The 22412-nt window shown below is 42.5% G+C and overlaps 1 protein-coding gene across 4 annotated transcripts in view; it reads left to right on the top strand.

Moving 5' to 3' along the window:
- Nucleotides 1-22412, top strand: part of tnfrsf21 (tumor necrosis factor receptor superfamily, member 21) — a 301642-nt gene that overhangs the window by 191540 nt on the left and 87690 nt on the right. For all 4 annotated transcript variants that reach the window (XR_013493186.1, XM_078174118.1, XM_078174119.1 and 1 more), the window contains exon 4: nucleotides 11227-11492. Coding sequence is in view for 3 of the 4 variants with exons in the window: in XM_078174118.1 (XP_078030244.1) it covers nucleotides 11227-11492 (266 nt within the window). In the remaining variant the exon portion in view is untranslated. The remainder of the gene's footprint in view (nucleotides 1-11226; nucleotides 11493-22412) is intronic.

Below are 22412 nucleotides of genomic sequence, written 5' to 3' on the forward strand. Positions count from 1 at the left end.
TTGAGGATCAGTTGTGTCAAATGTGGCACTAAGATCTAATAAAAGAAGTACAGAGGCGAGTCCTTTATCTGAGGCAATCAGATCATTTGTAATTTTTACTAGTGCTGTCTCTGTGCTATGATGCACTCTAAAGCCTACTGAAATTCCTCAAATAAATTATTATTGTGGAGAAAGTCACACAGTTGGTCTGCAACTACTTTCTCTAGGATCTTTGAAAGAAAGGGAAGATTAGATATGGGTCCATAGTTGGCCAACACCTCTGGATCCAGGGTGGGCTTTTTTAGAAGAGGTTAAATTACAGCTACCTTGAAAGACTGTGGTACATAGCCTGTTAATAAAGATAATATTGATCATGTCTAATATGGAAGTGTTAACTAAAGGTAAGACTTCCTTAAGTAACTTAGTTGGGACGGGTCTAAGAGACACACTGATGATTTGGATGAAGAAATCATAGAGGTCAATTGTTGAAGAGTAATTGGGTAGAAGCAATCTAAATATATATCAGATCTGACAGCTGTGTTTAAGTTTCCTGTGTTTGAGGGCAAATTCATACTCTGTGAGGACAGGAGGTCATGAATTTTGCCTCTATTAGTTAGAATTTTGTCATTAAAATAGCTCATAAAATCATTACTCCTGTGGGCTAAACGAATACAAAGCTCAATAGAGCTGTTATTTTCTGTCAGCCTGGCTACAGTGCTGAAAAGAAACCTGAGGTTGTTCTTATTTTCTTCTATAAATGTTGAGTAATAGTTTGCTCTGGCCTTGCGAAGGGCCCTCCTGTATGTTTTGAAACGGTCTTCTAAGACTAGATGAGATTCTTCCAGTTTGGTTAATCTCCAATTCCTTTTTCGATATTTGTTTTAATTTTCAGGTTTGAGAGTTGTACCACGGAGCGAACTTTCTTTGTTTCAGTGTTTTTACTGAGAGTTTAGATAAAAATTCAGAAAACGGGCCAGGAACACATTACACTATAACAAATAGAAGTGGCTGTGAGGATTTCCAGGTCGGATGTAAAAGACTAAGGTCAAGGCTTTCAAAGGAATTATAATTAAAGTGGAAATGAAGCAGTCATTCAAGTTAACGTGATTTACTAAATGGATTTCCACTCTAATCAACAATTATATAACAAACATGACAAATGTAAACATATAAAAGAAAAAAGAAGCTCTGTTATATCTTTCGTGACAAGGGTGCCGCCATCTTGCAGTACTATAACCTGTGACGTCATGGGGTTGGTTTGTTTGGAGTTCGAGAGGTATAACGGTAGAGTGACAGATAGAGACAGTGACAGACAATGAAAGATTGTGATAGTGAAAGATATAAACAGTAAAAGTTAGACAGTGAGTAGTCTGAGTGGGCGGAAGTTCGCTGCATAGATCAACCTCTCATTGGAGGTTAGAACCAAACAGCTGAGGGACCAGCGTTCTAAAAGTAACGGCACTACAGCCAGAACTGGTATGGACATTGAACCAAAACCAATTACACCCAACCATCACTGAAACAAAACAGAGGATACATTGGATAGTTTTCTATGCATGGTTATTGAAAGAAAAACAACACAACAAAAAGTGGTTAGGTATATGATTCTTTAATAAATCAGTAGTCAGATGTAAGAATATGATGTAGCCATATCTGTTTTGGCAACCGACTGCCACCCATCGGTATAGAAAGTCATGCATCAGGAGTATAAATGCATACAGCATGAGTATGACCTCTGGCACATTGTTAAGTCTGTCAAAAAATGACTGCTGCAGTGCCACAACGAGGAATTGTTCGAGTGGATCAGAATAATCACAAACCATGTCTGGTTTTGTGCCACAACATGTGAGGGATATGTGTCAAGGTTAAAGGAGAAGTGGATAAACTAGATTATAATTCATTCAAATTCATTGAAAGTCTTGTTCTTAGTCTTTTACATCCGACCTGGAAAACCTCACAGCCACTTCTATTTGTTATAGTGTACCTTGCTCCTGGCCGTACTCTGAATTTGTATCTGAATTCTCAGAGTTTCTATCCAGTTTAGTTCTTAAATCAGATAAAGTTATTATTGTAGGCAATTTTAACATTGATGTTGACGTTGACAATGACTCTCTGGCTATCACATTTATCTCATTATTAGACTCCATTGGCTTCAGTCAGGGTGTGCATGAACCCACTCATTGTTTTAACCACACCCTCAATCTAGTTCTGACGTATGGAATTGAAATTGATAACCTAGCAGTCTATCCACAGAATCCCTCGCTATCAGATCATTATTTACTAACTTTTGATTTCTTTTTACTTGATTACACGCCACTCAGCAACAGTTACTATATTGGGTGTTTATCAGATAGTGCTGTCGCAAAATTTAAGGAAATGATTCCTCCGTCGTTAAATTTAATACCATGTCCTTCAGTAACAGAGGTTTCCCGTACCGACTTTAACCTCTTCCAAATTGATCATCTTGTCAATAGCGCTGTAGACTCGCTGCGAACAACACTCAACTCTGTAGCTCCTCTTAAAAAGAAGTTAACAAAGCAAAGAAAGTTCGCTCCTTGGATAACTCGCAAACCCGTAAGTTAAAACAAATATCACGAAAATTTGAAAGGAATTGGTGATTAACCAAACTGGAAGAATGTCGTTTAGTCTGGGGAGACAGTTTCAAAATATATAAGAGGGGCCTCCGCAATGCCAGAGGAAACTATTACTCAGCTTTAATAGAAGAAAATAAGAAGAACCCCAGGTTTCTTTTCAGCACTGTAGCCAGGCTGACTGAGAGTTGCAGCTCTATTGAGCCTTGTATTCCTTTAGCCCTTAGCAGTAATGATTTTATGAGCTTTTTAATGACAAAATTCTAACTATTAGAGGCAAGATTCATGACCTCCTGTCTTCAGATAGTACCTATCTAACCTCAAACACAGCTGTACGACCTAATATATATTTAGATTGCTTCTCCCCGATTTCTCTTCAAGAATTGACCGCAGTGATTTCTTCATCTAAATCATTAACGTGTCTCTTAGACCCCATCCCAACTACTGCTACTTAAGGAAGTCTTACCTTTAGTTAACACTCATATATTAGATATGATCAATATATCCTGATTAACAGGCTATGTACCACAGTCTTTTAAGGTAGCTGTAATTAAACCTCTCCTAAAAAGCCCACCCTGGATCCAGAGGTGTTAGCCAACTATAGACCAATATCTAATCTTCCCTTTCTTTCAAAGATCCTCGAGAAAGTAGTCGCAGACCAGCTGTGTGATTTTCTCCATGATAATAATTTATTTGAGGAATTTCAGTCAGGATTTAGAGTGCATCATAGCACTGAGACAGCACTAGTTAAAATTACAAATGATCTTCTAATTGCTTCAGACAAAGGACTCATCTGTGTACTTGTTTTATTAGATCTTAGTGCGGCGTTTGACACTATTGACCATCAAATTCTGCTACAGAGACTGGAACATTCAATTGGCCTAAAAGGTTCTGCACTAAGCTGGTTTAAATCTTATTTATCTGATCGTTTTCAGTTTGTTGACATTCATAATGAATCATCCTTACATACTAAAGTTTGTTTTGGAGTTCCGCAAGGTTCTGTGCTCGGACCAATCCTATTTACTCTATATATGCTTCCTTTAGGTAACATCATTAGAAATCACTCTGTAAATTTCCATTGTTATGCGGATGATACACAACTGTATTTATCGATGAAGCCAGAAGAAGCTACTCATAATTGCCTTAAAGACATAAAAACCTGGATGAGCACAAATTTCTTTATGTTAAATTCAGACAAAACTTAAGTTATTGTTCTTGGCCCCAAACAACTCAGAGATTCTTTATCTGATGACATAGTTTCTCCAGATGGCATTGCTCTGGCCTCTGGCCTACCGTAAGAAACCTCGGAGTAATATTTGATCAAGATCTGTCTTTTAATTCTCATTTAAAACAAACCTCACGGACTGCATTTTTTCATCTGCGTAATATCGCGAAAATTAGGCCTATCCTGACCTTTAAAAGTTTTTATAAACTCTCCAGCAAATTCAGAATGCAGCGGCACGTGTACTAACAGGAACTAAGAAACGAGATCATATTTCTCCTGTTTTAGCTTCTCTGCACGGGCTCCCTGTAAAATCCAGAATTGAATTTAAAATCCAACTGTTAACTTATAAAGCTCTAAATGGTCAGGCTCCATCATATCTTAGAGAGCTCATAGTGCCCTATTATCCCACCAGAACACTGCGCTCTTGAGAATGCAGGGTTACTTGTGGTCCCTAAAGTTACCAGAAGCAGATCAGGAGCCAGAGCCTTCAGCTATCAGGCTCCTCTCCTGTGGAATCATCTTCCTGTTGCGGTCCGGGAGGCAGACACCGTCTCCACATTTAAGACAAGACTTAAGACTTTCCTCTTTGATAAAGCTTATAGTTAGGGCTGGCTCAGGCTTGCCTTGTACCAGCCCCTAGTTAGGCTGACTTAGGCCTAGTCTGCCAGGGGACCCCCTATAATACACCGGGCACCTTCTCTCCTTTTCTCCTTCTCTCTCTCTCTCTCGTATCCTATTACTGCATCTTGCTAACTCGGCCATACTGCATGTCACTAACTCGGCTTCTTCTCCGGGGCCTTTGTGCTCCACTGTCTCTCAGGTTAACTTATATTGCAGCGGTGCCTGGATGGTGTGACGTGTGTGGTTGTGCAGCTGCCATGGTCCTGCCAGATGCCTCCTGCTGCTGTTATCATTAGTTAAACTTCTACTGTTATTATACACTTTCAAAATATTTGCCACAACAGCCAGAATTATAATTATAATATTATTACTTTCATTAATGTTGTTGTAAGCTACTGTCATTACCGTCTGTCCTATCTGTCTATGTATAAATATAGGTATGTTTTCCATTTTTGAACATTGTGACCTGACGAAGATCCAAGTAGGATAAAACGTTGTCATTATTACACTTTTGTGGCTTGGAGTAAGTGTGCAGAAGTTACCTTTTTTCTTAGTTTTAGTACAACCACATGTATCCATACATTTTCTCTCCAGAACTGTCTGCTGTTCATTCAGTCTCAAATTTTTAAACCTGACTGAATGTCTGAATATCCGACATCCAGTGTTGCCAACTTAGCATCTTTATCGCTATATTTAGCGACTTTTCAGACCCCTCTAGCGACTCTTTTTCAAAAAAGTGACTAGCGACAAATCTAGCGACTTTTTCTTCTGTTATTGAAGACTTCTGGAGACTCTGTTGTGAGAGCACGTATCATTCTTATTCTTCTCAACGGGCAGCGGATACTACCATGGGCTCCCTTCTCGCCCCAAATCACTCACAGACGGCCCAGTCCCCCCTCCCAGCAGCAGTCAGAGCAGGAGACGTTAACCCCTCCAAGTCCAGACTGCAAGTGAATCGCGCGTGCGCAGAACCGCCGCTAAACATATTCAGGGTGTTTTTTTACTCAGTTTTTGTCTCTCCCACGATGTTATTCCTCTCTCCTACAGCAGCCATTACAATTACATGCATATGGACAATTATGCAAATTAGGTGATGACGTCATTTAGCGACTTCTAGCGACTTTTAGGACAGCCAATAGCTACTTTTCTTGCTGAGGAGTTGGCAACAGTGCCGACATCAAACTGTCTGCGTCACGATGTCTTGACAGCGGTTTGACGTTGACCAAACGTTGTTATGTCAGGCCTCTCAGACATGTTCCGCATCTAACTGGCTCATTCACCAGTAGCAATATGTAACATAGTCAGCTATGTGAACCAGCAAACTTACGTTAGGTACCATCATTGATAGCTAATAGCTGTTAGCGTCAACTAGCTAATGCTAAGGGTTAGCTAGCAATTAGTACTGGAGAAACGACATAAACAAAGACGTTTCAGTCAGACAACTACATGTAAACAAACAGCACGTGGAAACATTATTTGCATTGTATGTTATCATATTCCTGGCCAACACCATAGAGCATGCATTTGTTTTCTTTACTGCATACGGTTACCGAGTCATTTGCCTGCGGTTACAGCTAGCTTAACTATGTTGATGGGACGCTCCAGCATTTCAGCTCTGACAGCCCTCAGTGAAAGCATTGTCACCTCCAACATGTCCACCTCCCGGCACAGGATGCTGAATGTGTGCACCATGGTGATGCAGGTGTGGTCACGCAGAAGATGATCCAGACCAGCCTCCTGACAGCAGACGGATTCTGGCACAGTGGGCATCGGCGTACAAAAACCACACCGACACCAAGTAGCTAATGTTGCCGACACGCCCTTGACCCCAAATCACCGGCTCCATGACTTCTTCCACCCGTACCACTGCTCGGTTCCCACGCCTTATTGACTCATATGTGTATGCAAGGACTTGTCACAGACTCAACAGGCCTTTCCAGTTCATCTTCTTCCATTTTCAGAAAGTGTGGCGCTCAAGCCAGTTCAGAAACGCTTCACTGTCTTCCCTGGCAAACAGAACCAACCAACCCCGTTACGTAGACAGTGCACTAGCTAGATAGCTAGGTAGAAATTACGAAAATCAATTTCTCATATCTGTGGTTTTAACAACTTTTTAAAATCAAATTTTAGGCAAGGTGTTTTTTAAATATATTTTCGCACTACCAGTGCCAAAACATGCACGTTTCATTTCCACTTTAAGTTTAGGTTTAGGGCTGATTTATAGAGTACAGTCAAAAATGGCTGCAACTCCCCCTCCGTGGCGGCTGCCTCAAGGAAGATTTTATTATTTTGACTTGGAGGACTGGATTCATTCAGACTAACATAATACTGTATATTCATCGTGACACAGCCAGGTTTCAGTGAGGCAGAATAAATCAATAAGATTGTCTGATATTAATTTGTTTCCTAACACTGCTTTAGATGATAGAGACCTGATATTTAACAGTCCACATTTAATTCTCCTGATTTGTCTTTCTTTCACAGAAGAGGTTTTAATTTTTATTAGGTTTTTATATTCAACTCCTCTTTGTTTAACTTTGTTTTAAATAATTTAGGTGGTCGGGGGACAGACGCCATTTGTATAACACTATGCACTAGAAGCTCAGAGAAGCATTTAAGACTGTGACTCTGATTCCTGGTCTCAACTCTGGGTTGTCAGGGTTTTGAATTAGTAATAAACTTGGCCAGGTTTCTGGAGATGAGAGCAGCTCCATCCAAAGTGGGATGAATGATCTCTCCCCTAATCGGACCAGATTTTTCCCAGAAAGTTTGCCAATTATCTATGAAGCCCACATCGGACAGCCAACGATTGAATGATGACATCTCATCTCATCACAAAAATCTCATCAGTTGTTACTGTCAAGAGCTGGCTTTATTGACGATCATTTACATAGTCCACATTACTCCACTTACTTTTGCTGAAGCAAGAGATTTAATTACTTTAATTAACACAATTGGAGTTAAATTTAAGTTACAGTTTTTAGTGTTGAAAAAAAAAATGCCAGAAGAATAATGTGTACTTTAGCAGTTTAGTTCCCTTTTGTTCCAATTCAGTATCTGACCAATTGTCTCCCCTGTTGTTCCAGACATATGATGTTGAGTTATGGCCAGAAAGTGTTTTTTGCAGAACATTATGATGTCCTATTTTATCCTATTAGACATTTGTGTGAAATGTTGTCATTAAAAGCGTAACAATTCTTAAGTTATGGCCAAAACCATGTTTTGTGAGGTCATAGTGACCTTGACCTTTTACCTTTGACCATCAAAATCTAATGAGTTCATTGCTGAGTCCCAGTGGACATTTTGCCAAATTTGAAGAAATTCCCTGAATCGCTATTGTTATTGCTAGTGCAGAGACATAAAAAGGAGCCACTACAGACTATCAGTCATTCAAAAGGACTCTGTGTTGCCTCCTGTTGTTGTATCAGAGCATGATTTAGCCCATCCATTTGTACTGATTCACCTGCTTCTTTTAATGTTATTTATTACTGATAGCACCAAACTCACACGCATAACCAACCCTGCTGCCAAGATAATTGGTCTCCTGACAGCAACCAACCACCAACCTGCAGTCCACAGCCGCACCGGCGCGTCAAAATCACGTGTGAATGTAAGGCTGCTTCACGTGCAGACAGAATATAGTGACAGCAGCTGCAAAGCTGTAAATATATTTAACAATAAACATCTGCCAGCAACAGAGAGCTATGTGTGAAGGGGGTTAATATGCCTACTGGTGACTAGTTCAATAGACAGGTCACTAATAATAGGCTTGGGACTGTTTACGTGATCACATCAGTTTATTAGAAACAACAACATACATTACGACATAACAGCAACAGAGCTCTCCGGCACCTCCGACGGTATGCACGACTCTGGCGAGCTCGACGAGAGGAGATTTGCTGCATCTCCGAAGTACAACAAAACAAAATATTCAAATGTGGTGCGGAAGTGAGCAAGAGGGTCGGAGTTCAGGGAGCGATGTGATGGCGGATGTAGTGTGTCCCAATAGTATGCATACTGCATGCATACTGCATACTACACTACATACTTTTTAAGGGCAGCTGCAGTACATACTAAAAGTATATAGTAGAAGTATGCGATTTGGAACGCAGGGACGGCCTCGCTGAGTCCCCGTTTCATTTTGTGTGGAAAGTGCAAACTTCAAACCTTGTACCACTTTTTAAATCGTCTTGATAGGCCATATAAAACCGGATTTATGATAAATAATAAACGCCATGATATTCCTGAATATTGTTGTCACGTTTGATCCATGTTTGGTGCAGGAAGAAACAGTAAAAACGGGCCGTTCGGCCTGACGAAAGTGCTGAAGGCAGCAACAACAGCAAAAAAAAACAAAACAAAAACGACACCCCCTTTCCTATTGGTTGGAAAATGCACCACTTCAACCAATCACAAAATTGTATGGCAACACACATCATTTGTTGCTGGGGGAGAGGGGAAAGTTGTGGGAGTGACGGCAACGAGAGAGACAGCGATTGCGATCATAGATAGAGTTGGGATTTGTGACATTTAGCATGTTTGGAGTGTATAGTTAGTGTGTGGTGTAGTGTGTTTTGGAAGAGGAGAGAGGAAAATGAGCCTCCGACGACCGCACTGAGCAGTACTCGGAGATCCGCACAGAGGAGCGGACGGTGTGGCAGGGCACGCCCACCAGGTCCGGATCTCCGCTGCTCCAGGTGGACAATAGGAGGTGTTGTCCACCTGTTGTGTCCTCCTCCTGTAGTGTGTTGTGGTGGACAGGAACTGTTTTTCAGAGTGGCACAAATAATTTGTGTGGCATCTGATTGTTTTGTAAATAAAAAAGGCATTGCTTGCATTTTAATGTAAATAGTTATATATAAAGTTGTTGTTTGCTAAATTAGGACATATGTTTTTGAAGTTTACAATTTATATTTCTATTCTAAGTTACAAAAATGGTTCGTTAGACATGTTTGTGGTTTTCACAGTAAAAAATCAAACTTTTTCCTAATCGGATTTTATGTTTTTGAGTGAATTTAGGTCCAGTGTGTTAATACAGTATGTCAAAATGAAAAAATAACTGTAAAGTCACACAGGTGAGGTTGTGCTGGAAAGAATGATACCAAACAAGGCAAGGTAAACAGTTTTTTAAGGTGAAATTTAAAGGTAAAATGAAAAGTCAAAAACGGCCAATTATCCCCTAGACCAATAAGGCCAGTGCAAACATTGCAACTTAAGTAGATCAGGACATTACACATTGACTCAATCACCTCCTCACCCTGCTGTCTTCTGTGTGCAGGTACAGAGCACTGAGGTGCAGATGAGTTTGCTTTGGAAAAATCTGAGAAAGATATGTGTTTCCCTCTGCAATTTTTCATAAACTATCATGACTGACGAGTCCTGATGCCCATGTTTCAGTATTTCTGCAGTAATACTGAGCTGATATGAGCACCAGAAAAATTACAAGTGTCGACAGGTCCAGTCTTTGTTTTGACCGCTCCTGTACTGAAAGCATTGTACTGGTTCCATAACGAAACCCTTGTGAGTTCACGTGACCTGTGTTTACAAGCCCTGTTTTTCCTCGAAAGACAGTAGTGTGAACTTGAATCAACCAAATGATAAAGTGTAACAAAAAAGGAACAATGCTAATGAACAATTGTAATAAATCATACTGTAAATGCTTGGAACAGTAAGCACTCCTAGGTGTAAATTCAGTTTTAGGGTGGATTGTTGCAGGAGAAAATAAATTTTCTCACACACTCTACTTTCCACTGTGATCGATCAGAACAAGATCCAACCTGAAGTGTTTGGTGTAATATAAGTTTCTGAGAATCAGATCTGTACAAATGACAAATCCTCTGTGTTCCAGTGAATCCCAGCATATCTATGGTTTGTAAAAACCTACAATGAAGACATTTTTTCTGCCATTTGGATTGTATTGTAAACACATTAATTTGTGAAGGGGTTTTCCAACACTCCTTCCATGTGCCACTGTGAAGGTGGACAACCAGTCCACATGCTAACATACTGATGTTAAGCAGGTATATATTCAATATATTTTCCATCAACTGGAAGATTGGTGATTCGATCCCCAGCTCCTCCAGCCTACATGTCGAAAAAAGTGATGTCCCAATGTTTTCTCAGTCTTAATCAAGCTCCATCAGAGCCACAGAAAACATTTACAACTGTTCTCACAGGTACAGAGTTGTAAAACATTCCCCTTTTAAAACCAACATGTTAAAGTGGCTAGCTTCGCTTGAAAACAGGCTGGTGCCTTGTGATTGGAAGATGAGGGACACTTCTTCCAATTTTGGCCTGCAACTGACAGTTGAAGTTGTTTAAAAGTATACTTTTCAAACAGTGAAAAAAAGACAATAGATTGCATGACGACTTCTAATGACAGCTTTAGCTTGACAACTGACTAATTGATTGACGTCTCAGCTGGTTTCCTAATACACAGACCAACCAACAGATATCATTAGATGACCTACTAGTTGCAAAAGCTGAAACAGTATAATTCCAGACACTCTCATACACACCATATAGAAGTTCAGCGTATTTGACAGAAAAAGAAAAATAACATTGTGGGGTGCATAGCATGAGGACACCATTAGTTGGAAATGAGGCCATCACTTGCTGCTGCATCCTTTTAGTTAGCACAGCTTACAGCCACTAGCCTATATTCTTTAATTAAGAGCAAATCCAGCAACCATCTGAGTCTCATTTTTTTTTCTTTTTTATATTTAGTAGTGATCAAGCAAATCATCACCAACCCCCATCTTTTAGCTTGAAGCATGAGTTCTCTAACTTCTCTTTTCTTTCTTTGCTCAGGGGTGGATATCCTAAAGCTGGTGGCAGCCCAGGTGGGTATCCACTGGATAGACATCTATCAGTCGCTGGCCAACGCCACAGAGAGGGAGGTGGCTGCCTTCTCCAACGGTTACTCGTCAGATCATGAGCGGGCATATGCCGCGCTGCAGCACTGGACCATTCGGGACAGCGATGCCAACCTGGCCAAGCTGATCAATGGCCTGCACCGCCAGCGCCGCACTGACGTGGTGGAGAAGATTCGCTGTGTGATGGAGGACAACCCACAGGTAGGCTGGATGTATGGACATTTACCTTCTGTTTTGCCCCATCTGAGGTTTATCCAGAAGTGTAGCAGAAAAACAGGTTTGACCTTTTCTGTGTTCACATCTTCTCTATTGTCAGCTCTATCAACATCATTGGCACAAGCCCTAGTGCACACTGTTCTCTCTGAAATCTAATCTGTGGAGAAAACTGTCTGGTGTGTCCCACTGGAGCCAGTCTCTTTGGTTATGCTGCATTCCTCACATTAAAGCAACAGTTCGCTTTGGGAGAATGATCTGATGTTGAAGCAGTAATTACACTCACAGTTGCAGCCTCTTTTTGCATACTGCAGAGGTTTGAAAAAGGGTTTTTGGGAGGAATGAGTTAGTGAGGGAGTAAGTGGTGTGACTTTATGTCTCAAATACTACACGGCAGAACAATGAGACATTTCTACCTGTTTGTTCTGTTTTTGGTCTGTCAATTGAGATATGTTTGTTAAAATCAAATAGATGTATACAAGTAGCACTCTGATGTAAAATCCTCTATCGCAATGTGTGTCATTTTTTTAAAACATTGTTTATCAAGATTCAAATTTTTTTATGCCTCTATGCTGGCAATAGTTGTTGCCAAAAGCATTGTGTTTTCCTGTCTATCTGTCTGTTCCATTCTCGTAAACAGGATATTTAAGGAGCATCTTAAGGGTATTTCTTCAGATTTGGTAAAAATGTCCACTTGGACTCAACAATGAACTGATTAGATATTGGTGGTCAAAGGTCAAAGTCACTGTGACCTGATGTCCATCTCATTCTCGTGAACACAATATCTCAAGACACAAATTTAATACTTTAATACTTCTTTCTGTCAGACCTACCTACACCCATTGGCATGATGTGCATGTGGCAGAATGATTGTTATTGTGTACAAAAACTTCACATGTCCTTCCTCAGTCATGGGCTGTCTGCTAGCAGCCTCAAACTGTAATCTCCTCAGAACACACACACACACACACACACACACACACACACACACACACACACACACACACAAACAAACAAACAGAAAGCCATAAACACAGAGGACTCACAGAATCCTTCAGCACCATTTACTTTCCCCTTTCTTATTTTCATCTAACTTTCCAGTGACTTGAATCAAATGAATGCCCTTGACTGCACTCTCTGAGGTCAGTGCTGCACAGTTACAGACTTGTTCTGGTGTTTAATACACACCAGTAGTGTCAGTGTCTCAGCTCTTTAGTCATCTGTCTGTAATTTGGCCTTTCATCACAGCTTAATAATGAGCACATCGTCACTGGCAATATTTTCTGTCCATCTCACTGGACTCATGGTGGATGAGATAGCAGATAATGAAACTGGTGAGGAGGAGGCATAATGATTATTTGGTGTGTTAAAGGCAGTGTTGGGCAGTAACGCGTTACTAATAACGCGTTACTGCCCAACACTGCCTTACAGTAACGCCCTTAGTTCTGGCAGTAAATAATACTCTAACACGTTAGTTTTTAAATTCAGTAACTCAGTTACCATTACCAACGGTGTGTTACTCCGTTATTTTTGGCCAGGTTTTAAAATGGCGTGCAGCATGCAGTATTCCATCGCAAACTGAAGTTCCCTTTCACTAAAACATTTTAGCCCTAAACAATAAAAGATAGTCAAGTCCGATAGAGAAACACGTCTCTCACCATCTCTGAAGTCACTGTCGACCTGCTGGCCTCACCACAGTGATGTAATGTTACATAAAGCGGTAGCGCTTCCGTAGATTTTTAGTCCTAGTAACGTTATATCCAGTGACATGATATCCATTGTTATCCCGAGGAAGCTTTTGTTGTGGACAGACAATGTCTGCGGTGGGCGACAGACTCGACATCATCATGTAGCTTTTCAAATGTTCTCTTTAGCTCATTTTCCATATTTGTATCAGTAGGACTAAAAAGTTACTTTTTTCTACTTTTCTGATGAAGATATTCAGGGAACAGTTCGTTCTTCGATCTTAGAGCCCACACACAGTCTCTGGATTCAGGGGCCAGGGATCGGACTGGGCCGAAGGAGAATGTGAGTCATCGGACCTGAACAGTTTGGTCCACTAGCAGACAGAGGTGACAGAGACAGTTTTACTGGTGGTGTGGTCGAGAAAGCGAGGGGTCTGGAACCAGAGGAGCAGTCCAGCCAGGCAGCAGAGCTAACCAGGGATGAGCAGCAGGGAAGTCAGGACCAGGTGGAGAGGTCAAGAACAGGTCAGAAGACAGGACAGACAAAAGAGCCAGGAGGTAAGTAGGATGAAGACTCCTCATTGTAGGTCCCAAGAGGAGAAATGAGTGGAGGCTTCTGACTGGAGACCCCGACCCTGAGGTGGACCCGGATGGTTGATCGGGGTGCTGCTGGTGGAAATCTTCGATGAGCTGGGGGTCCAGGATATGGCAAGCTGGGACCCAGGACCTTTCCTCCAGACTGTACCCCTCCCAGTTCACCAGGTAATGGAGGCCCCTCCTATGGCAACAGGACCTGAGCAAACAGCGGACAGTGTAGGAAGGAACCCCATGAATGAGGCAAGGAGGTGCCGGAGCAGCAGCAGGCACCAGAGGACTCTCCTAGGCTGGCTTGACCCTGGAGGCGTGGAACGTGGAATGAATCCGCATATACCATGGAAGCTTTAAGAGGAGGAGTGGGTCCACTGCAGACCGTTTATCTTCCAGGGCAGCTCTGACCTTCTCCTCTATTTCCCAGGTGATGGTAGCAACCAGACACGGAGCAGGGAGAATGGTGTCAGAGTCTTGGAACTGGTCCCCCCCTCCCAGGAACTGTCAGGACAGGGTTCTGGGCTTCACATTGCAGGACCCAGGGGATAGGACAGGGTGAAGTTGAAGCAGGTGAAAAACAGGGAACAGTGGGCTTGGTGGGACTTGAATCTTTTAGCAGAACGAATATATTAAAGGTTCTTGTGGTTAGTCCATATTAAAAACGGGGTTCCCTCCAGCCAGTGCCGCTACTCCTCCAACTTCATCTTCACTGCCAGCAACTCCCAGTTCCCGATGTCGTAGTTCTGTTCAGCAGGGGACAGGCACATGAGAGAAGAAAGCGCAGGGGTGAAGCTTGGAGTTGATGGCCGAGCACTGAGAAAGCACAGCCCCCACTCCAATGTCAGAGATGTCTACCTCCACCACCGCCTTGCATCACGATGTAACCCAGGAAGGAGACAGAGGGGGTGTGGAACTTGTACTTCTCGGCCTTGATGAACACAGAGTTCTCAAGGAGATGCTGGAGGACGGTCTGGACGGGGTGGACATGCTCCTCTTAGGACTTGGAGAAGATGTTGTCCAGGTAGAAGAACGCAAAGAGGTTGAGCATGTCTCAGAGCACGTTGTTAACTAGAGCCTGAAAGATGGAGGGAGCGCTGGTCAGGCCGAAGGGCATCACCAGGTACTGGTAGTGACCAGTCAGGGTGTTAAAAGCCATCCTCCGTTCATCTCCCTTACGGATGTGGACCACGTGGTAGACGTTGCGCAGGTGGACCTTGGTGAAAATGGTGGTCCCTTGAAGCAGCTAGCAGGAGGCGGAGATGGGTGACAGGGGTATGTTCTTTATGGTGATGTCCTTGAGCCCTCAGTAGTCAATGCAGGGCCTCAACGTCTTGTTCTTCTCTTCCACAAAAAAGAACCCTGCTCCTGCTGGGGATGAAGAAGGACAGGTGATGCCTGTGGCCAGAGAGTCATTAATGTAGTCCTCCATCACCTTTCTCTCTGAAGTACAGGTGCCCTTTGGAAGATATGGTGGCGGGCTGCAGATCTATGGCACAGCTGTAGGGGTGATGAGGAGGCAGGGAAGTGGCCTTGGCCTTGCTGAAGACCTCTGAGGTTGTGGTACTCAGGGGGTACCCCAGCCAGGTCTGGGGTGCCGACAGAGGCTGTAATAGACTGAGGCAGGGGTGCTGCTTGGGTGGATTTCTTCCACCCCAATATGGCCCCTGTGCACCACTCTATGTGGGGGTTGTGACGGGGGAGCCAGAAGAATTGGGGATGAGAGGCACTTGTCGGGGCTGTAGGATGTGAAATTGGATAGTCTTGTGGTGGTTCCCAGACAAGGGCATTTAGACCAGCGTCACTGTGTGGGTTACGGTACCCAGGAGGTGACTGTCCAGAGCGTTGGTGGGCACTGGTTGGGGAATGAGGATCCGTGCAATGCCCAGCCAATTGACAAGCTCCTAATCGATGAAGTTGGCAAGAGTGTGGGACCCACTAGGCAAAAGGAGCTTGGCACAGCAGATGGGCCTGGACGTGGGGGGAATACTCCTGACACTCTAAACTGTTACAGTAGATATGGATGTTATGGATGAAAGTTCAGGTTTCCACCCACCATGTACTGTGTGTGTTCTGGGTAGTCAGCCCACTGGATATGAGATCGGTGATCAGGAATGGTGGCAAATCCTCGTGATAGCGGCACCAAAAAGGTTTGCTCTCTTGGCAACCTAAAGTTCATCTGGTAGCTAAAACAAAATTGTTAATTTTTCAGCTAGCAAAAAATGCCATTAGCACCACTCCAAATCCACGCCCAAGAGTCTGTGGATGGGACTCAGTGGTCGCTGACTGACAGCATTTGGCAATGGACAATGACAGCTAGGTTCATTAGGGTTGGACAATATATCGATATTATGTTGATATTGTGATATGAGGCTATATATAGTCTCAGATTTTTGATAATGTAAGTGTTGTCTTTCCTGGTTTTAAAGGCTGCATTACAGTAAAGTGATGTCATTGTCTGAACTTACCAGTTCTAGCTGTTCAATTACTTGTGCCTAGATTCCACTGTAACATGCCCATTTATTCAATTACAAGGTGTCACCATGAAATGGCGCTTCCCTCACAGAAACACAAAAACTAACAAAGGTTTACAGGTGCTTGTACTTTACCTACAGTAGTAGTATTTCCATTCTATTAATCTACTCCGCTGTCTCAGATGCAAGTATTACACTTTTATTGCACTACTTTTATCTTAAAGATTTAGTTTGGCCTATTAGTTACAGTACTTTTGTACAATAATATAAATTTGTTGCTAGGTTATATTATTAAAATGACCACCTTTATCTGCTGCAGCATCAGTGTTATAAACACATTAGTTATTAAGGAAAACCTAAAATGTTGTTACATTTGGCCCCAGTGGCCCCTATCTGAAAATATTGAGTTAGTCTCTCAGAATAATGAGAAACGTTCTGAAAGTAACTTAGTGCCTAAAAATAATTACTTAAATCATTTTGAAGAAGTTGCTCATTAAGAGACTTAAATTTTAAAATAACTTTAAAGGGGATAGAAATAGGATTCATACTTCCCGGTCAGTAGGTGTCGCACTCACACTCGCCCACTCTGGCTCCACTCTTCAATTCTACAGGTTGCCACATAACCAAATCAAAAATACTGACATATTTTGGGCCCGTAAAAATTTCTAAAACAATTTCTCTACTGTAATGATTTTTTTCAGGAAAATGTAGACTTTAATTCTACACATTTCTAGATGTTCTGTGGATGTATTATTTTGGAAAAAATATTCATTTTGATGAAACAGCTTTACATATGACCTTTAACATTAAATTTAAAGTTAAAGTTTATAATGTGAAGAATTGTAAAATGTCACTTTTATGTGGTAGTTCAGACATCGACAGTGATGATGTGTTGTTGAATATTTGCATCAAATGTTTGTATAGCCCATTTAGTGTGATGATGTGAGTGACTTGGAAACCTATTCAGGTGGAAACACTCACCCGTTCAGAGGGAATGAAAAGGTTCATGTAATGCTAATTATGTGTTTGAGCTCTCTCACCTTCCAAGATAAACAGGAACACATTATGTGGCAACCATGCACCGCTCCACACCGACGCGCCTCTGCCACCCTACAGTCACAGATGTGTTGCAGCATGACACGATCCATCAGACACATGAACGCGCTCAAATGGTCATCAATATTACAGCATGCATGTGCATTTGGGCCAGCTACTTCAGTCAAGATGTTCTGTGACTGCGCTCTCCCAATGCCTAATCCCGGCTGTGTACGCTTCCATACAGTCCCAGCTTTTCCAGTTGCATGGCCCTCACACAGATGTGGTTGATCTGACACTCCAAAGAAAGAAAGAATTTCCTCAGATTTGTCCACTTAAAGGTCAACTTCACTGTGACATCATTGTGTTCTTCAAACACAGTTTTCTGGCCATTATTTAACCTCATAATGTAGAAACAGAAGAGGAGACATTTGGTCAGGTACTGAATTGGTGACACTAATCTTGGGTCTCCACCTTGATACTGTGCTGATTTTATATATCTTCTGTGCTCCATAGATAGATGGATGGTTTAATAGATGGATGGATGGATGGATGGATGGATAGATAGATAGATAGATAGATAGATAGATAGATAGATAGATAGATAGATAACTTTATTGCCCACCTCAGTGGAAATTTGTCTTTGGCTTCTCTCAAAAATCATACAGACGTGGTACAGACAGACACACAATACAATATACCATTTAAAAACGTACAATAATAATAATAATTTGACCATTGTCTCCTGTCATGACTACATATGAGTCTGGAAAGACATGAATGTAAACTGTAACCACAACTTGACTGGTTCGCAGAGGCATATAACTGGTAATTTTCATATTTGTCTATACCAAGATACAACAATACTAAATTACTTATCCTTGAGCCATAATGACACTATTCTTATTGCACTGTTGTACATTTGTTCGAGTGTTAGCATGCTAACATTTGATAATAGGCAGTAAACACAAAATATCTACAAGGATGATGGGAATGTCGTTAGTTTTGTTTGTACTTGGCTATTCTGGAGTGATCCAAAATTCAGTCCTGATGATGGCACTTGATGAAAAAAGGGGATCATCACTGTCAGTAGGATTCATCCTCTGGGGACAATGACTGTCTGTACTAAATGTAATGGCATTCCATCCAATAGCTACTTGTTGAAACACTGACTGACAGAGCCACACTGCGAGAATGGCTAAAAACATGGAGGATGAAGGAAAGACAACTGTGAAATAAAAGGTTGAATGTAGTTGATTTGTTTGGGGAAAAACAGTAGCATGTGTTATTCTATTAAACACAAGCTCACTCAGTGTATTTCTTCCATGAGATTGTGGATTACTATCTGACTGTTTGAGGCCTATCTGGGGAGGGTTTTGGGATAGTTTTTAACCTCTTGGGTTCCAATTCGAAAATCTGGTAGGTAAGGCAAAAACGGAAATCACAACACTAAGTAATGCTGTTAAAGACATCTAAATACAGTGTAGTCTTTAAGAAATGGTGTCTGGTTTTCAATGATTGCATTATTCACAGGAGACAGACAAAGACAGGCAGACAGACACTCATGACAACCCTTTCTCCTCTTTGCTTTCACATGTTGTCTGCGCAGGGAATACACAAAAACTACAACATACGATAGTCATTATCCCTTCCTGCCACAATGATGCACAAACAAGTGCAATTTCTTCCATGATTGGGTGTTTATGACTCAGGTCCCATTGGACCCCTTTTAGTTCCTTCCATAAACAGCCACATAAGATACAATGAAACCACATCCATTACTTTCTGGAGCAATTCAGAGAGGTTGTCTGAATGTGTTTGTGAATGTATTTGACTTTAAGCGTGCTTTAATGCAGCCTGGGAGGAGGCTTATCCATTGAAGATATACTTTAAATGTCAGATAATTTACGGGTAAAGGCTGAACATCCCATCACATCATAGTGTGTCTAACATTGGGGTTTATGTGCTCTGCACAGTTGGGCCAATTTCCTATTTAAGCTGCATATGAGTTAATAGTTTATGTGTGTAGAGTAATTACAGCTGAGTGAGATTCTTTGCTGTAACATTTTCAAACTATTTAATCAAAATATTCCCCATGTGTGTGTCTGTCCCCTGTGCCCTTCATACTGGAGCAATTTGCCAACTCTGCCAGTGAGACTAGCTGACTCAGTCTGTATGTGTGTGTGTGTTGGGCTGACAGGAGCAGTCAGCAACTCTCTCTCTCTCTGCTAGGGCAGTGCTGACACTACTGCCTAAAAAAGGGGATTTAAGTGACCTGAAAAACTGGCGGCCAGTTGCATTGCTTTGTGTGGACTCTAAAGTCTTTTCCAAGAGTCTGGCCAATCTGCTAAAGGGACACTCAGAGACAATTATACAAAATAGCCAGGCCTACTGTGTACCTGGTTGCTCAATTTATGACAACCTGCACCTTTTACGTGACATGATGGACTTGGCAAAACTCTCAAGTTTGAACTTTGGACTTCTTAGTTTAGATCAGGAGAAGGCCTTTGTTAAGCCTTACATGCTTTTGGGTTTGGGGAGTGTTTCATTGCTGGGGTGAAGATGCTGTATGCCAGGGCCTCTTGTCTGGTTAACGTTGTGGGGGGGCTATGTAGACCAGTGTCCTTCAAGAGGGGGATTAGGCAGGGCTGTCCACTGTCAGTCCAGCTGTACACAATTGCAAGTGAGCCTCTGCTAGCTTTGCTCCATAGGAGGGTTCAGGGTGGAGTGGGGCTATAGTTAGGTTTTAAGGACCCTATTGTAGTCTCAGCCTATGCAGATGATGTGTCAGTCCTGGTTAGGAGTGAGCAGGACCTTCAGGCTGTGGTGGGGACATTGCGGATCTATCAAAGAGCCTCATTAGCAAAGGTGAACTGGGGTAAGACTGGGGCTTGGAGGGAGTCACGGGTCCCACAGCTACCAGGGGGTCTTGAGTGGAGCATGGAGGGACTGAAGGTGTTAGGAGTGTACCTGGGCTCGGAGAACTGGGTCAGTAAAAACTGTGAGGGAGTTCCATCGACCATAGCCATGAGGTTGGCAAAGTGGAAGTGAATCCCAGGTCTCATACAGAAGTCGGACACTAATTATTAACAACCCAGTGGCATCTTCTCTGTGGCACAAGTTGGCAGTTCTCAGCCCAACTGCTGGCCTACTGGAGAAGCTTTAGAGAACACTGGTGGATTCAAGGACTAATGGACTTGCAAAGTAGGGTGGCGGCTTTTAGGCTCCAAATAGCCCTGAGACTGCTGTACAGACATCAGTTGGGGAGATCCAGCATGGGCACTGCTATGAAAGGCCAGCAGTTTTGGACTGGACTGGCAGCTTTTCCTGTTGAGCCGGGGTTCTGTGAACATCATGAGACTGTTGCCTTTCTATGGCGCAGTTCTAAAGAACTGGTGGATATTCCAGCACACTTGAGAGGAGGTTGTGGGGCCTGGACCCTGGGTGTGGGAGGAGCCCATCTTCCACAACCCCCTGATCCCCTTGGGCAGCACCTATTCTGGGACCCTGCAGAGCTGTTTTGTGAGGGCTGACATGGTTACACTGGGCCACCTGAGACAAGCAGACGGGTTGGACTGGAAGACACCTCACCAGCTGTCAGAGGAGTTGAGTGTGAAGTCTCTGAGACTTTTGGAGGGGCTCAGAGGGCAGGTGCTGGTTTCCCTGTCTGTGTTGGCCTTGAGCTCCTTCAATCAATCAATCAATCAATCAATCAGACTTTATTTATATAGCACTTTTCATACATTAAAATGTAGCACAAAGTGCTTTACACAATAAAAGCAAGCAAAACAAAACAAACGAAACTCAACGCCACCCACACACACCCGCACACACACACATACACACACACACACACACACACCTTCTCTCACACATAACACATGTATACACACTGGAAGGCAACTGAAGCGCTATCTTACTGTCAGCAATTTGCAGTGAGGAAACACCAGAGACTGGATAAAACCAAATAAATAAAAGGACCTAAAAATAAGTAATTAAATAGATAAATAAATTAATAATAATAACAATAATTAAAAGATGACTTAATAAAAATAGTTCAAAGCAAAGTTAAAAAGTTAAAACTTAAATGTGTCCCCAAGTGGAGTCGCAAAAACCATCAAGCGCTACAACGAAACTGGCACACATGAGGACCGACCCAGGAAAGGAAGACCAAGAGTCACCTCTGCTTCTGAGGATAAGTTCATCCGAGTAACCAGCCTCAGAAATCGCAAGTTAACAGCAGCTCAGATCAGAGACCAGATGAATGCCACACAGAGTTCTAGCAGCAGACCCATCTCTAGAACAACTGTTAAGAGGAGACTGCGCCAATCAGGCCTTCATGGTCAAATAGCTGCTAGGAAACCACTGCTAAGGAGAGGCAACAAGCAGAAGAGATTTGTTTGGGCCAAGAAACACAAGGAATGGACATTAGACCAGTGGAAATCTGTGCTTTGGTCTGATGAGTCCAAATTTGAGATCTTTGGTTCCAACCGCCGTGTCTTTGTGAGACGCAGAAAAGGTGAACGGATGGATTCCACATGCCTGGTTCCCACTGTGAAGCATGGAGGAGGAGGAGGTGTGATGGTGTGGGGGTGTTTTGCTGGTGACACTGTTGGGGATTTATTCAAAATTGAAGGCACACTGAACCAGCATGGCTACCACAGCATCCTGCAGCGACATGCCATCCCATCCGGTTTGCGTTTAGTTGGACGATCATTTATTTTTCAACAGGACAATGACCCCAAACACACCTCCAGGCTGTGTAAGGGCTATTTAACCAAGAAGGAGAGTGATGGAGTGCTGCGGCAGATGACCTGGCCTCCACAGTCACCGGACCTGAACCCAATCGAGATGGTTTGGGGTGAGCTGGACCGCAGAGTGAAGGCAAAGGGGCCAACAAGTGCTAAACACCTCTGGGAACTCCTTCAAGACTGTTGGAAAACCATTTCAGGTGACTACCTCTTGAAGCTCATGGAGAGAATGCCAAGAGTGTGCAAAGCAGTAATCAGAGCAAAGGGTGGCTATTTTGAAGAAACTAGAATATAAAACATGTTTTCAGTTATTTCACCTTTTTTTGTTAAGTACATAACTCCACATATGTTCATTCATAGTTTTGATGCCTTCAGTGA

The sequence above is a fragment of the Epinephelus lanceolatus genome, chromosome 13 (assembly GCF_041903045.1).
Source record: "Epinephelus lanceolatus isolate andai-2023 chromosome 13, ASM4190304v1, whole genome shotgun sequence".
NCBI lineage: Eukaryota > Metazoa > Chordata > Actinopteri > Perciformes > Serranidae > Epinephelus > Epinephelus lanceolatus.